General features: G+C 37.4%; 1 protein-coding gene across 1 annotated transcript; it reads left to right on the top strand.

Annotated features, from left to right (window-relative positions):
- The first annotated feature begins 13,738 nt into the window (after positions 1–13,738).
- Positions 13,739–16,697, top strand: LOC127528990 (transcription factor 21). Its single transcript, XM_051931066.1, has 2 exons — positions 13,739–14,374; positions 16,523–16,697. The coding sequence occupies exons 1-2, from the start codon at positions 13,795–13,797 to the stop codon at positions 16,558–16,560; spliced, it is 618 nt and encodes a 205-aa protein (XP_051787026.1). The 5' UTR covers positions 13,739–13,794; the 3' UTR covers positions 16,561–16,697.
- The last annotated feature ends 666 nt before the right edge of the window (positions 16,698–17,363 follow it).

The following is a 17,363-nucleotide window of genomic DNA, read 5'->3' as shown; positions in this document are numbered from 1 at the left end:
CTCTTTGAATGGCAGTCTGAATAATGATGAAGTCTGAAGCCAGCAAAAGAAAAAGTGCACAGCCCCACGCCTGTACTACATTTAAAGGCAGTTCAACTTTTCCTCTGTCAAGAACAAGGTGAAGAATTTCCCTTTCAACATTCCTGGTTGCAAAACATGCCTGTAAAAAAGAAAATGTTATCCAGTATTAAGTTATGGGGTAGGACTTAGTGTGCCTGTGATCCTTCATATGCCATCTGTAAAGTATGAACTGAATGGCATTCTCTTGATTTTCTTTGAAAACATTACCTTTGTATTTTGGGTAACTTTGTGTACATTTTTGGGAAAAACAGGCACTCACCTCATGCAGTAGGAAAGAAAAAGGATTGATAGTTAGTCAGTTTATTCCAACATAAAGCTTTAACATACATAGAATTACAGAGAAAAGGATCACTTTATAAGTGATGCATTGTGTAACTGCACAACAAAACGTTTTTCTTTGTGGCAGAAGGCTGGGGTCCTTACCCAGGCCGGGATGCCTCTATGCTGGAAGGACCAGGGAAGGGAGTGTATCCAGAGCATCACCTTCCCCCACAACACTAGGTGAAAACCCCCTGGGGTTGCACCAAGCTCCAACTCCCATGAAGCCCCGCAGGAGTCCCTGGCACCTTAAATTATTTTTGTCCATTTTTTTTTTAATAGCTGATGTCATTACTATAACCTTGATATTAAGAAATTGTTTCATGTCTAAAGAATCTGCACATTCTGAACAGTCATACTGTGCCATCGTACAAATGGATCTTGATGAATGAACCAAGCCTTAGATGGAGTAGTAATACTTTGTAAAATGTAACAGCCAGTGTTATGCAATCTATTATGTCCTTATTTGTGGCTGACTACCACTTATGATGTCATAAGACTGACATTTGTGCAAATACATTTTGTTTAGGCTGCAATAATACACAAATAAGTTCACAGTAACTACAGAGTAGAAGTATAATCATGCCGTCATGATCCTGAAGTGCTACCATTCTGGACATTTAATAGCTACTTCAAACAATTTAAGTCACATTTTGGTGATAAAACATAGTGATAAATCTACTTATGAAATAAGAATGCTTCCACAAGTAAAAAGGTTTGGGGACCATCCCAATATAATGTCCGTAGGACAAAGAAAAAACGCAGACTTCTTTTTGCAGTCAAAAACATATATTGTGTTTGATCTCATTTACATGAAAATATGGTGTTTATATACAGACAAACAAACTGGAGACGAGAAGTGAGTTGGCAGGAGATGACGTTGAAACTGTGGGACGGATGCGACATTATCAAAGGCGGACCGGAAGTGATGTGGTAACGGTAACGATTAGAAGGAGCCGGAAGTAACATCATATGAAAGGACTAGAAGTGACATCATCTGGGTTTAACAGTCGTGACGTTTTTGGCGGCCATCTTTGGAATCTGTCAGCACATTGTTATTTTTTTCCTTTTGTCTGATGGAAAGAAAGAGAGAAGCACTGTTACCGCATATCAACCCCTTGTCTCATGATATTTCACTCACCTTTGAGCTTGCTGACTGCCTCCTAAGCACACATGTGTGACACCAGATAAACATTTGGGCTTGGTGTTGTTTGTATCAAAGATACACGAATACGGTACATCCATAACACAAGCTGATTTTGTCAGTCATATTGTGGTCTTGATGATATGCCTGGATAAGTAAAAAACAGAGGCTCTCTTTTTGTCAATATGGTAATGTGCAGTTTACCATCAATCCTTTGTTTCTCCGGTTACACTTAATGCACTTATCCGTGGTCATTTTCAAGGTAATACATCATCATAAAGCCCTTTTCTTGAATAGTGAAATAGAATCAAGGTAGTCATCCTGTGAAAGGACTTGTAGACTAAATGATTTTTCCAATATTCCATGGAGAAACAGCATAAAGGAGCTTATTTCATGACTCTTTGGTTTCAAGTCGAAATCTCATTTTCAAAGAGCTAGCAAACAAAATACTAATTTTAGCAATGTTAGCTGGTCTTTTAAAGCCCTTTGAGGGTATTCTCAGTCAGAAGTACTGCTGACTATTAAAGGATTTTGGGAGGGACAACCTTTCCTACCAAATAGGACGTAAGACCTGAATCAACACTGGAGAAGACAGCATCACAGGACCCACTTATTCTAGGAGTTAACCTAAACTGTATGTCTTTAGGATATATGTGTGTAGAAATTGGAAAACTTAGAGAAAGCTCACATACTGTGTATGTAGACTTAAGCCAAGAGTTAAACTGGAGATGCTGGGCAGATACCACATAAACAGTTGTATTCAATAATCTGCAAATCTGATCGGAGTTAACCTGGTTCAACATGGATGGTTTGGTTATGTGTAACACATTATTTAAATGAGTGAATCTAGAATTTCTGTGGTAATCAACCTTTGTTCTCTTTAGTTATGTCATGATACTGGAAACTGGAACTGTGGCGTAATTGCTCTTGAACATTAAGTGAGATATTTCCCAGTTTTTAAATACATGTTTACACAAGCTGATGGACATCTGTCAGTGAGGTGTATGGTAACACACATCTCACGGCTGGGTCTTTGTTATGACATGTTCAAACTCTAAAGAGACTTTTACGAATGACCACATTGAAAAATTGAAAATGACTTATTGAACCAATTCATGTATATCCTTGAAAATCTGGTTTATATTCTAGTAAAGAAAATCATGGCCTTAATTATCTATACAAACATTGCAAAAACTCTGTCACTCTAAAACCCCCAGGATTACTGAATGGTTATTAATGTAGCTGTTTTTATTTTAACATGCTTCAGGGTGTGTAGAGTTGAATTCTGTTACTTACAGAAAAATTACATGCCGAGCCAAGGTAAACCAAATCTTAATCAGTCTCTCCTTCAGCTTCTCCTTCACATAGCACAGGAAAAACAATCTCTGCTTCATTAATAATCTGTAATTATTACAATCTTTTGTGTCAGAAACAAATCGTGTGAAAATTATTCCACATGTTCATGTAAGCGTGTAATGTCTAAAATGATTTGGACCAACATAAGATTAAAGTGAGGTCAATGTAATTATTTACAACAGATCCCTTACACAAGGGAATGAAGATTTTCCTTTGGCTGATAATTATGATTCAGTTTTTCTTGTTTATTAATTTTAGATGTATTTTATTAATTTGGTACTTGGTATTTTAGATGATTTCATTGTAGCACCTGGTTGAAGAATGATCTAGGATAAAGGGCTGACTCCACAGTGACTCTAGAGAGTAGCAGGAATGGATGTAATTATTTTTAAGTTATAATTATACTTAATTATATATCACCTTTATTGTACTGCTAGTTATAACTACAAAATGTAATTCAGTGAGGAGGCACAGATTGCAACTGGAAGCACCTTAAAAGTAAATATTCAATTATTATTTATTTAGTGAAAGTCACCCTAATTTCACGTGTACTGTTCAGTTATGGCACTATTTTAAGGACCAGAGCAGCTAGACAAGTCTAAGGGGATGCCCATTTAACACCCGGCTGTGGCAGATAGATGGTCATTTCCGAAGGGTGGGATTGGACCATGTGTCTGCCTTGGGGGTTGTCAACTGGGAAATTGAGCTGTTTCATTGTGTGGTGGGTACCAATGCTCCCCAACTTAACCTGACCTGTTCATAAGAAATGTAATGATTTACTTCATGGGGTAAAAGTACACAATAAACAAGAATAGTTGCATTAAACTAACCCGTTAAATCCTAACTACAGGGTCACGGGGGTCTGCTGGAGCCAATCCCAGCCAACACAGGGCGCAAGGCAGGAAACAAACCCCGGGTAGGGTGCCAGCCAACCACGGGCATTAAATATTTGAAATATGAAAATGAATGTTTCTATTTAAATGTTTAAAGTATAAATATTCTTGATTGTAATAGAACTTTATCATTTTTCTCCCTCCAATAGAGTTCCATAAAGGGCTAGCTCCCTAGTAAAGGATCAAAATCAAACATAACATTATATTGACAATCACTGACATTGAAATAGTCTAAAATGACATGCTTATGTTTGAAATTTACCATTTGTAACCTTCTGGGGGTAGATTTTAGAGGGCTGGGACCATCAGTAAAGAATCAAATATCAAAAATGTTATCATATTCATGATCAGCAACCTTGAAATAGCATAAAACAGCACTCCATATGCCTATGTTACCAATCCCCATATTTTCAAAGTTTTGTGAAAAGAGTGCCTCTCATATCTCATTTAACCCCTGGGGTCAGTTGATGTGGCTTGCAGAACTTTAAGTCCTTCTGATTATTTTTGTTGAAGACACCTATTGGTTTACTCTTTATCATATGGATGTAATTTCCTTCTCAAAATATCATTAGAAAATGGCCTAAAAATGAGGGGTTTTCAAGTTTACAGAGCCAAAAATAGCAGGGAATCTCAAAAAGCTTGATGTATTTCATAACTAGACATGAAAACAAGTTGACAGTATATCAAAGGTTGGGTTTTCTTCAACCAGTAAATCAGGAGGCACAGGACAAAAAGAAAAAACTGAAGTGATTTTAAAGTGTTTATAAGTAGCTAAACACTATATTGACAAGTGTCAATCAACTTAGGGAAGAACTTTTGGTGAATTGAGCACACAAGGAGACATTATGTATTGAAAGAAGTAAATTAAAATGTTTTGGAAGTGATATATAGTATCTCCAAGATACAAGACTTTGAGTTACATGGCTTTGCACTAATGAAGGGTTTCATTTAATACTCAATTATGAGATGCCTTTTTGACAGTTTGTGAGAATCAATGTGCCGTTTTCTATTGAGTGGTACACACAGATGTGTGAAAGAAAAGTACAAGAATCTGAGCAGATAAGCATTTTATCATTCTTTAATGTAACTAACGCAGCTGCTGCCTCCACCCCTGTGAATGTAGCTGCCACATCTCTGCCTTTGGCTTCAACTTCTTGTCGCCCTCTTGTCCTCCCATTGCAACTGAAGAAACAGAGGCAGAAGTTAAGAAATATTCAGCTTTGGAGTACAAAGAACACAGCTGTCTGGGAAACGACCCAAGTTATGGCCACAGAGATTACATCACTTCCAGTCCTGGGCACAATGACGCCATCTCCGGCCACGGGCTTAGCGACATCACTTCTGGTTCCAGACCCAGAGATGATGTCCCTTCTGGTCATGGGGCTAGCGACATCACTTCCAGTTCTGGCCACAGAGAGGATGTCACTTTCAGTCACAGGGCTAGCGACACCACTTCCGGTTCCAACAACAGAGATGACATCACTTCCTCTGGTTTGCCTTAAAACCGCCATCTTTTTGCCAGCACGGCAGCTCTGTTCTGGACTCTGTTCTATACACATCTGCTGCTCCAAACCTTTCTGTGGCTGTTTTGTCAATTCTTCTGACATGCTGTTTTTTCTTTTATTATACGGACGGTGCCTGCAAAGAATTAAATACAAATGGGGCAAACTGCTTTTAAAATATCACATTGTGAGGAGTTTCCTCACAGTGACACACTTAAAGTCAATGCAAACCGCCTCATTGGTTAAATAAGTGCAATCAGAAGAGTGGGGGGAGGAGTCCCCCATCATGAAACTTGAGGCAACCAGCCGCGAAACACACTTATGAACTAACAACAGCAACATGTGATCCACTCACAAACAAATTATGGCAACCCGCAACACAACAGTGGGTCACAACTCAGTGGTTGAGAAACACTGAGGCTAATGTACTCCTCAAACTGAAATACAGCAACATTTTTTTGTTTTTTAACACATATGGGATTGGAATCCGGCTGGAGAACTGATCCACTCATGACAGTAACAACCTTACAATAGGCCTGCTTGAATGTTCTGAACATGACTGTTACAGCTCTGTGATGTCACTCTTGTCTCGCAAAACATTATGGTGTGCTGAGGTAAAAATGTTTGCCTAAGCCAGCCCAAGGTGAATTTCCAGGAATATATTTGGTGAATAAGGTTGTTGGCAAACAAAACATATTTGATGCAAAAAGCACTTTGGCAAATTTTGCCAATCAACACTATTAATTAATATCATGTTGCATTGGTAATGGGTTTGCACACTTTTTAAAAATAAATTATCTGACAAAGTACACAAGATTGGTTTCAGTCTTGCTACCCAAGCAACAAAGGTATTTTTTTGTCAAACTTGTCAGAAGAATCATTTTAATTGCTGAACACACTCTGCTGCTGCATTTAGCAAACAACCAATAGATTGGCCTAAGAACTTAAATGTTATTAAAGTCAACAAGGAGGGAGGATTTTATATTTGCTTCAGGAAAAAATTGGATTTGGTGCAAAATGGCCTTTAACTTTGTGTATTATGTGTTTTTCTTCTTTACCCATCTAAGACAACAACAACAATTGCTGCAGGTTTCTGCTCCAGCCACATTTTAACTTACTAACCAATTACCACTGCTAATAGAAACTACGTAAGTATGTAATGATTATAATGATAGGTTTGATGCTGCGTTCAGATTGTGAAGCATCAGATTAGAGAGGGAGAAAGCAAAGGGGGGAGATTGATAAGTGACACTAGTACTCTGAGGCTAAGGATCTGTGCTGGTATCCAGAAGGTTGCCGGTTCGAATTCCCGTCACTGCCAAAAGAGATCCTACTCTGCTGGGCCCTTGAGCAAGACCCTTAACCTATAATTGCTCCAGGGGTGCTGTACAATGGCTGACCCTGCACTTTGACCCCGAGGGGTATGTGAAAACTAACAAATTCCTAATACAAGAAATTGTACAAGGCGAAATAAAGAACAAAAAAAAACCAAAAAAAACTCCATTCCTTTTTCAATCCTAGAGTGGAGAAGAACCTACAGAAAAACCTGAGACATCACTCATGAGAGGATCATGTTAGCTCTGCTTCTTCCAACCATTCCAATATTTGAAACACTCACTGACCAAATTGGTGTGCAATTTGAAGCCAACTACCTGAGAAGCTGGAATACACAACATCACTTGCCTTACCATGGCTGGAAGACAACATACTGTCTTTAAGACTTTTCAATCATGATTTTCTTTCCTATTTACAAACATACATTAAATGGAGCATCCTTTGGGACCCCAGAAGTTTATGGTCTTTTGCTTGATTTGTTCACAGCAGAAAAACAAAATCTCCACCTGGAAAATTGCTGGAGAAAATAAACATACAGGAGATGCAAGTCCAAAGGACCTCCCACCCGCTAATTGACCATTTTACTAAACATAAATGTGTTAAAGTAGTTCATTATTGTATCCATGCATGCATCCTAGAAGAGTAGCTGTAGTGAGTCTCTTTGACAGTTGGAATGTCCATGCTCCTTCTAACATCAAAGACAAAGTACTGTGATCAGATGGCAATGGTGAAAGAGGCCACCAAAGAAAACTGGAAAATTAGAGGATAGTCAGTCAGTCATTGTCCATCCCGTTACATCCTAACACAGGGTCACGGGGGTCTGCTGGAGCCAATCCTAGCCAACACAGGGCACAAGGCAAGAACAAATCCATGGGCAGGGCACCAGCCCACTGCAGGGCACATGCACACACACCAAGCACACACTAGGGACAATTTAGGATTGCCAATGCACCTAACCTGCATGTCTTTGAACTCTGGGAGGAAACTGGAGCACCTGGAGGAAACCCATGCAGACACGGGGAGAATGTGCAAACTCCACGCTAGGAGGACCCGGGAAGCGAACCCAGGTCTCCTAACTGCGAGGCAGCAGCGCCACCGTGCCACCCTTTAAAGGTTAGTAATGATTGAAAATCTATACAGTATATGAAGCTGCAATATATCTGTATGCGGTATATTATGATCTATTACAACTGAAACAAAAATGAACAACTTTGAAAAAGCTGCATTAAAAAGTATGTTTGTAAGAGTTTTTTTAACATGTCCCAAAGTATTAGCTAAATCTATATTGATAAAGTATTCCAGATGTACAGTGCACAACAGCAAAAGTCTGCCTCACCACTTATGTTTTGCTCTTGTAAAGATAAGCATAGCCGTGCTTGAGGATCTAAGATTATGACTAGAAATCTTTAGAAGACACACACTCCAAATTATAAGGAAGAACAAGATTATTCAGCGTGCTTTATATCCAGTTATGGCTACTTTGAAATCAATTCTAAAGGACACAGGTAACCAATCTAATGATGCTAAGACCAGTGAGATGTGCTCAGATTAAGATTCTCACTGCTGCATTCTGAGCTACTGTAGCTGTGGTTAATTATTTAACTGTTGACAAACTATTTTTTTCATGTTTATTATTAAAAGATAGGTCTAAAATTGTCAAAGAAAGAGTATTTTCCTTAAATATTCGTTTAACTACTAGAGCCTTTAAAGAATCCAGGTAAACACCAGTATCTAATGAACAGTTAACTATGTCAAGTATAACATCACTTAGCACATCAGAGATAACTTTGTAAAAGCCTGTTGGAACTCGGTCAAGGAGACAAGTGGACAGTGTTAGTCGAGTAATTATTTAACAAAGTTCAGTATAATGAGCACACTGAGCTTCAATGGGATATGCTTTTCAGGGATGTATTAAATTATATCTAATATAGTTTCTTTTATCTTTAAAATGCTGCAAAATGAAGCATTTTGAAGTTGCTTCATCGTGAAGTTTTCCATCGTTGGAACTGGGTTTAAAAGACAACTGTCCTCTATAAATTTAGAAAAGCAGGACTGTCTGTAAATTCAAACTGTTGCATTCTATTTGGTTATATGAGCCTTCATTACTTCATAATGGACTGTTAATTTAGTTTTCTTCCATTGCTGTACACCCTTCCAATTTCCTTTTTTAAGTTTAGACACTGTTTGAGTATTTCATGGCATTTTAGTAGTGGAAGACTTCTTAATATTTTATTTTACAGGGGCTACTACTGTATGCTGTATGTCAGCAGCAGCCCTAACCCTATTATTAACAGTTCAATTTTCACTATACTGTTTACTTGCTGGCTGTATTAGGATAAGCACTGACTGTTTAGAATATTAACAAACCTAAAAGCAGCAGCCATGTCAGAATAATGTGCTGTTTTAACAGCACAGTGCTTTTCAGTTCTAGTCAGTGACATTTTTGCATCAAACAAAATGCAGAAATGGTCAAATGTATCAATGTCCATGACCTGCCTCAGGTCAGTTTTGAATCTTTTTGAAATTGCTAGGTCCTGTATATGTCCTCCTTTGGGTGACATGCTGAGTGAATGCAAAAGAATTCAGTAGAATCTCTTGCTTTGGGATCACATTGATTTTTTACATGGGAAACTGAAATCACCTAATATAAGGAACTTGTCATAACTAGTTATTATTAGAGATAATAAGTCTGAGAATTCATAGATAAAAGACACATTATGTTTGGCTGGACAATAAAATTTCAGTGTGACAGAGTGTGATACGCCTTTAATAACTATGCCAAGTTACTCAAAAGACATAAAAGTACCAGAACTGGTATTGTTACAGTTTAAATGGCTCAGGAATAAACTCGCTAGACCACCATCTCTCTTTCCTTGACAGACAGAGTGAGCAAACTAATAACTTGGAGGTGCTACTCCAATTAACTCTCGGCACCAATGGACTAGTCTCACACAAATTTACAAATTCTATTTTCCTATATCTGAACAGTCCATTAAAGTATTTGCTGAGCTAAAATCTTATTAGCCTTTTCTCCATTTTCATAACTAGAATGGCATGTGTCTCCTGTGGTCAAAACTGTGTCCACATCATGTGTGACAGATGGCGGCTGGCTCCATTACCCAGCCGGGATGCCACTGAAATGAAAGGACAGGGGGAGAAGACTTCCGAAGGGTTCTGTCTCCCCCGAGCTGTTACTTGACAGCCCCCCTGGGTTGCAGCAGCGCCTCAGATTCCCACAGGGCTGTATGGGAATTACTACTTACCGGCACAGCCCTGTTGGGTTCTGTGGATGCCACGAGGGGGAGCTGAGGGAATTGTGGGAGCTGCAGACCTCTACGTTGGGCTTCAGCCACACCTGGGAGCAATTTCAGACCTCTCAAATGCACCACCTGGAGTGGTCCCATGTGTGGCTTAAAAAGGAGGCAACTACCTCACAGGGGCAAGAAAGAGTCATAGGACAATGCATGTGAAGTTTGCCTGTGGATAAAGAAGAAGAAGGAGGCTGCAAGGCTCTAGAGGAGAGGGACAGTTTACTGTGCTTGTGACTGTTGGCATCAGTCCTTGTACTGTATATCTAGGAGTGCATTCTACCTAACATAAATGACCTCACAATCAGTCCTCATTGTGTGCAGGGTTCACATGGAAGAACTTGATGATGATGGTCATGTGGACTTCTGGCCTTTAATCCATCAATGTAGGGACAGCATGGTGCTTTGCTCAGGTGGTGGCGCAGATCACCACCACAGAAAACTGGAAAAAGAAGAGAAAATAGGGGTTAGTACGGATTACAGAGCCATCAGGAATGATATTGATAATTAAATGCATATAAAGAATATCAGGATTAAACTAAAATGAAGCTATGAGAAAGCCATGTTGAAATAATAAGTTTATAGCAGTTTTTTAAAAATGCTCCACCATATTAGCCTGGCAAATTTCTATTGGCAAGCTATTCCAGATTTTAGGTGCATAACAGCAGAAGGCCGCCTCACCACTTCTTTTAAGTTTAGTTCTTTCTCTTAAGTTTAGTTAGCAAGATTATTTAAGGCTTTGTAAACTGTAAGGAGTATTTTAAAGTCAATTGTAAATGACACAGGTAACCAGTGTAGTGACATCAAAACTGGAGAGATGTGCTTGGATTTTCTTTTCCTAGTTAAGATTCTAGCAGCTGCATTCTGCACTAGTTACAATCGATTGATGTCTTTTTTGGGTGGTCCTGCGAGGAATGCGTTTCAGTAATCTAGTCAACGAAAACAAAAGCATGAACTAATTTCTCAGCATCTTGCAATGTTATAAGAGGTCTAACTTTTTCTATTTTTCTTAAGTGAAAAAATGCTGTCCTAGCAATCTGATTAATATGTGATTTTAAATTTAGGTCAGAGTCAATAATTACCCCTAAATCCTTTACCTCTGTCTTGACTTTTAATCCTAATGGATCACGTTTATTTCTAATACCCTCATTATATCCATTTTTGCCAATCAGTAAAATTTCTGTTTTCTTCTTATTTAGTTTGAGAAAATTACTAGTCATCCATACAGAAACACAAGTAAGACATTGTGTCAGTGAATCAAGAGAGTTGGGGTCATCAGGCGGTATTGATAAATACAGCTGTGTGTCATCAGCATAGCTGTGGTAGCTCATGTTATGCCCCAAGATAATCTGACCTAACGGAAGCAAGTAAATCGAAAAGAGCAGTGGACCCAGGATAGAGCCTTGTTGAACACCATATAGAATATCATGTGTCTTTGAAGTATAATTACCACAACTATTATTATTAGTAGTATTATTCTGAGGTTGCTGATTATTAATATTATAATATTGTTGATATGTGATTCTTTACTGGTGATCCTAGCCTAAAAGCCATTCCAAGAAGGTTACAAATGACAAATTTGAAACATAAACATGTGGGGTGTCGTTTTAGACTATTTCAAGGTCAGTGATTATGAATATGACATGATTTTTGATCCTTTATTATGAATCTAGCCCTCCATGGACCTCTATTTGAGGGTGAAAAATGACTAATTTCTGTTGCAATTGAGAATATTTAGACTTTCAAAATTTTGAAGCACACATTTAATATTTCAAATATTTGACATAACTATTCTTGTTTATTATGTACTGTACTTCTACCACATGAAATAATTATTTCATTTCTTATGAACACCGTGTGTTAGGATGGCTTAAAATAATTCAGATTTTTTTTTACTTAAACGTAAAACTTTTAGAAAGAATGATTATATTGGATATTCAATCACATAGATTAAAAAAAAATTAAGAATTAATTTTAATATGCAAAAGCCAATCGCCTTTGTGAATATATAATAAAAATGCACTTACTTCTTTTATTAGAAATTATAATATTAATAAATGATATAATTATTTAGAGAATTTGACATATGGTGCTTACAAACTTCATATTTTTCTCCAATTTTCAATCAGAGTACTTTTGCCTAGTCGTGATTTTTACACAAGAAATGGAGACATTAAACTTGTTTAAACTTTAAAAAAAAAAATTAATTCCTTAATCGAACATTTTTATATCTTACATTCTCCAGTACTCTGTTTTTCAGTTGGCAGCTTCTCTTAGCCCGGTGGATTGAAACCACTGCCTGCTATCCCCTTGTTGACTGTCATGCATACAGCGCCACGCACGAATAGACGGAGTTTACTATCAAACAGAACTTAACATCCGGGTACTTTCTTACAGACATGCTGTATGCGGAGGGACTGCACAGTTCCAGGTGCCTGCCGAGCGTCTTCTCTTAACGAACTGGCATTTTTGAAGTGTGTTGAATTTGATAGCATTAACAATGCAGCGGACAAGTAATATTTAAGAAGTTTTCAAAAAAGGAAAAGGATTATGTGACACCTATAATTATATACGTGTCAAATGAGTCGTTTAAGACGACCTGTAGTGATTACACTTTTAATTATGAAAGGGAAAGGCTCGGTGGATTAATGCCGCAGTCCGTACATTGACTATAATCTGATTTTAGCATTTATTTTAAAAGCTATTACAATGATATTTCAATATGGTTAAAATAATATCCCATTTGAGAAGAGAATGTATACTTGAAATCCGATATTTTAAAACTATCCTGTCTTATAAAGACTAACATGTTAATCTGTTAGTATTTATACCGATCTAAAGGAGTATTTTTTTTATCATTTATCTATTTTCCTTTCCCTACTTAAGACAGAATTACGAACGTCTCCGGCGCAAGACATGAATCAAACCAGGACGGGACGGTTGAGAGAAAACGAAATCTGCCGACACAGAATTCCAGATTTCACGGGGAGTACTCGGATTAGTAAAGACGTGTTCTCCAGACTTCAAAAACAAATTATTAACCATCTTTTCATTTTGAGTTAAGCATTCAAAACAGTTCGAAGATAAAACAGTCTTGCATATTGTTCGTATTAAATTGCATTATTCTAGAGATGCGACCTCATTTGAAGCACTTAAACCTGCATTTAATCAGTGCGAAGAATAATATCGTAAATACTGATAAAGTTTATACTGAAAAAGGTAAAAGGGTCGGCCCCAAAGAACTGTATGAAGTTAATGAAAGCAAAAAAGTATAAACAATGGTGATAAAATCAGGTGTTAACGAAACAACAAAATGTGTGTTACCTGTTAAAAGGTTAAAGGCATGAGGCAAGAAAAAAAGAAGGAAGTCAAAAACATCACTGTCAAGGCGTAAAGAAGTATACGGTATTACGAATCAGACATAACAGAGAATGTTAATATTATTGTGCATAAGAAGAAACAAATTAAATATAAGACTATATACACGCATGTTTAGTGAGCTAACATTTGAAAGAGTTTATTTTTCAATTTGAAGTTCGAATAAGAATACTGGTGGATTGTTAAATTGTGTGCTGGTTCCAGAACAATGATCTCACAAGTAAATATGAAAGGTACATTTTTTTAATAAAGTGTACAGTGTTTGTTAACCAGCCTAGCCGTGACACTTTCATAACTGGACTCCGCTCATTCATTGAAGGAGTGCTCACGTGCCCTAATTGAGGTCTTTGAAAGCAAACGCATGAAACCCTCGTGGTATTTATTCGCCAGATTGATCCACCACATTATCACTTGGCACACGCCGCTCCCGCAGACAATTAACAGAATTGCTGCATTAGTAGAGACAATTCGATACCATAATGGAGGAGATGTTCTTTGACTTTGAACAAGATCCAACAACGGACTTTGCTTTTTGGGGACAGATGGACCCAAATATTCAATTCCAGTCACAGCTGGACACCTTATTATTTGATTGCCCGTCAGTCACTGGACAGCTATCCCCCTGGTCCAACTTTACTTGTCAGTCAATTTTTCCGGATGCCCAACTCGCGTTCACCGATTTAGAGTCCCAGCCAATGCAAGTAGAAGTTGGTGCTGAAGTGGACAGCTCCCTGACGGAGGCGCCTCTCGACATTAATAAGCCAAAACAGCGCCGACTCGCACCTCAGAATCCTTATAAAGTGCAGAGACACGCCGCGAACATCAGGGAGAGGAAAAGGATGCTCAGTATAAACTCTGCCTTTGAGGAACTCCGCTGTCACGTCCCTACATTCCCGTATGAGAAGCGCCTGTCAAAGATAGACACGCTGAGGCTGGCCATCGCCTATATAGCGCTTCTCAGAGAGATACTCCTGTCTGGCTGCGATCCAAAATCGTACGTAGACGAATGTCTAAAGAATGGATATAAAAATCAGACAAATGCTATTTGGAATACGAGCGGTAAGAATTTTATTTATTAATGTTTAATACTATTCCAAACATGTGGTGCATGATAGAAAGTTCAAGAGCGTATACCTTTGGGAACTGCAGGCAACCAGAATGTGTGTGTCATGGCCTGTTAAAAATAAAACAGGCATTTGATTCCATGTATATTATTTCTAGAAAGATTTAGTCTGTGTATCACTTTTTAGTCAGTAGCGTCAGCACAAGTAGTACTAGTTATCTATAGTCATGAACAGGGCTGACTCAAACACTTTGGCTGCCCAAAGAGAAGCTGAAAAAGGAGACCCTAAACCATTTAAATACCCTCACACATGGTATTATATATATATATATATATATATATATATATATATATATATATATATATATATATATATATATATATATATATATATTTATATATAATAATATATATATATATGATATGTTTTACAGAGAAGAGTGGGTGGGAAGGGGCACTAGGATTGTCGAGTCCCCCTTGGTGTTTAGAGTGTACTGATAATTCACTATATTATATTGAAGGGCTTCCCCCTTCTGTGATGTTTCTGACAGTCTTACTTTGGCATTGAGTGCTAGTACTTTTTGCTAACCCAAAATTTTTCTGCCCTAGTCAACTGCCTAAATCATAGAGCAAGTGCAGAGTATGAGTATATATTATGTTATGAATAATTTACAAATTCTGTGAAGTTGTTACAGCACTTTGTTTCTGTACTCAGTGAAGAGCACTATACAAAAATTACCTGAACTGAACTGATCTGAATAGTAGCACTGCTGCCTCAAAGTATGGAGACCAGGATTTGCATCCCAGGTCTTCTCTGTGTGTAGTTTGCATGTTCTCTAGTGTCTGTGTGAGTTTCCTCTGGGTGCTCCGATTTCCTCCCAGTGACATGCAGGTTAAGAGAACTGACAACGCTGAACCAGATCCAGTGTGTGTCTGTGTTTGTGCTGCACTAGACTGGCTCCCTGTCCTGGGTTTGCTCCTGTCTTGCATCTTGTGCTAGCTGGGTTAGTCTCCAGGACCCCCCCACTACCATGTCTGGATGAAGTGGGTAGAAAAATAATATGACAGAAGTGTTATTACATGTCCAGTGTATAGTGAAACTACTTGCATGTCTGACCATGCAACATGTTAATCCATGTACTGCATGTAGTCTAGAAAATTACAATGGAAAGTCTGTGGGTCCATTCAGACAATGCCTGGCTCTACTACTCTCAAGGAGGGCTTCAACACAATGAGCACCACCAGACTGGGATACAGCTAGTCACACAGTATGAACCTGATGGAAATTTTTTTTTAAAAAGTCTGTTTAATTAATGATGGCTTCAGGTGCCTCTGATGTATATTTCTGTTGATTAAGACTGTGGAAGACTTTATTGCGTATTAACCTCATAAAAATCCACTTATTTTAATGTAATATTAGAACCTAGATAGATAGATAGATAGATAGATAGATAGATAGATAGATAGATAGATAGATAGATAGATAGATAGATAGATAGATAGATAGATAGATAGATAGATAGATAGATAGATAGATAGATAGATAGATAGATAGACTTAGAATTTTTTAAATAAAGTACACAATTCCCTATAGAGAATTCAAAGTGAAATGTTATTAAATAGTTGGTGTTAAAAAGTGCATGAACTGATTTAAGGAGAGGAGCAAGTTAGTGAATAGCCTGAGAATGATGTCCACCAGTGTAAGTGTAAACTAAATTTATTTTGCTTAAATATGTCAAGATCAATGAGCTAATGATGGTAATTTCAATCACCCTTCAACAAGGATGCATACGCAAATAATCCTACCAACTACAATACTACATGGCATTTAATTGCCCTCAAACAGTTTAAGATACAGCCAGGACGCACCATTTCAACAAGTTCTTTTGTTCACTTTTCTTGTGTGTTTGATTCCCCATCTGCCTGAACCCTGTCACTTGTGTATGAGGTTGCCTTTCATTGGGCCTAAGTGGTTTCATTGGCTTTGACAGTCTTTTGGATTCTTTAGTTAACAAACTCCTTGGGCTCACTTCAGGCAGGGATAAGTTTAATGAATTAAGCTTAAAAGGTTGACTTGTTAAATGGTCATTAAAATGTATTTAAACCATTCTCTTGATGTTGCTTTGTTTTTCTGTTAAATTTAGATCTGACAGCCCGCCTTTCCTGGATAAAGTGGGATTAGGCATGTCATGACGTCACTGCCTGTTAACCAGCTGCTAACTTCTCACTGGGACTCTTCTCACTAAACTACATAATGTTGACAATTCTCTTTTTGTTTAAATTATTTGCTGTCTGTGCTTTTCATTGTCTTATTGACTATATTCCCTGCTTTTCAATTAGCATCTTAATTGCTTATTTATGTTAATATCTTTTAAATATGTATTAAATTAAATAAATCTGTATTGTCTCACATTGTTCCACTAAAACAGCAAGGCAAATTCTGTGGGTGAAAGTAAACTACAATGTATTTTGTGAAAAACTCTCATTTGTAGATGTTATTTATGTAGTTAGTTTAATGTACATACAATATTTGACATAGGAGTCATTTTAAAAATCATTGTGTGATAGGTATAGTTTTTAAGCATAACATTTACAAATATTGCCATATCACAGGTTTAATATTTTGTTGTGTTAAATGTTCTCACATCTATAAATGATTTTTTTCATTACACATTTCACAGACTTTCAAACTTTGTTTCCCACTGTGTTATTGTTTTTTTTTCTGAAAAATATTTAAATTGGTTTTGTATGTTGTTCAAACCTTTTCATATAGAAATAAATAATTTTAAGCTTCTATGGGTATTTAAAAAATATGAAAACAATTAAACACAGAATTAAGCCTGATAATTATAATAGATAAGAAACATCCAGCAACATTCTTTCGACTTAAGGGTGAATTGTGTATTTGAGGACATCAGTGGAAATTAAGGGGAAGTGCATTTAAGACTGAAGCCAGGAAGTGGTTCTTTACACAGAGAGTTGTGG

This window comes from Erpetoichthys calabaricus, chromosome 8 (assembly GCF_900747795.2).
Source record: "Erpetoichthys calabaricus chromosome 8, fErpCal1.3, whole genome shotgun sequence".
Classification (NCBI taxonomy): domain Eukaryota; kingdom Metazoa; phylum Chordata; class Cladistia; order Polypteriformes; family Polypteridae; genus Erpetoichthys; species Erpetoichthys calabaricus.
Note: the sequence above shows the minus strand (reverse complement) of the source record. Positions and strands in the feature narration are given on the sequence as shown.

Bases quoted from the DNA above. Each gene is read 5' to 3' on its own strand.
- LOC127528990 (XM_051931066.1), top strand. From the start codon at position 13,795: ATGGAGGAGATGTTCTTTGACTTTGAACAAGATCCAACAACGGACTTT. The intron at 14,375-16,522 runs GTAAGAATTTTA...TGTTAAATTTAG, and splicing joins TGCTATTTGGAATACGAGCG to ATCTGACAGCCCGCCTTTCC.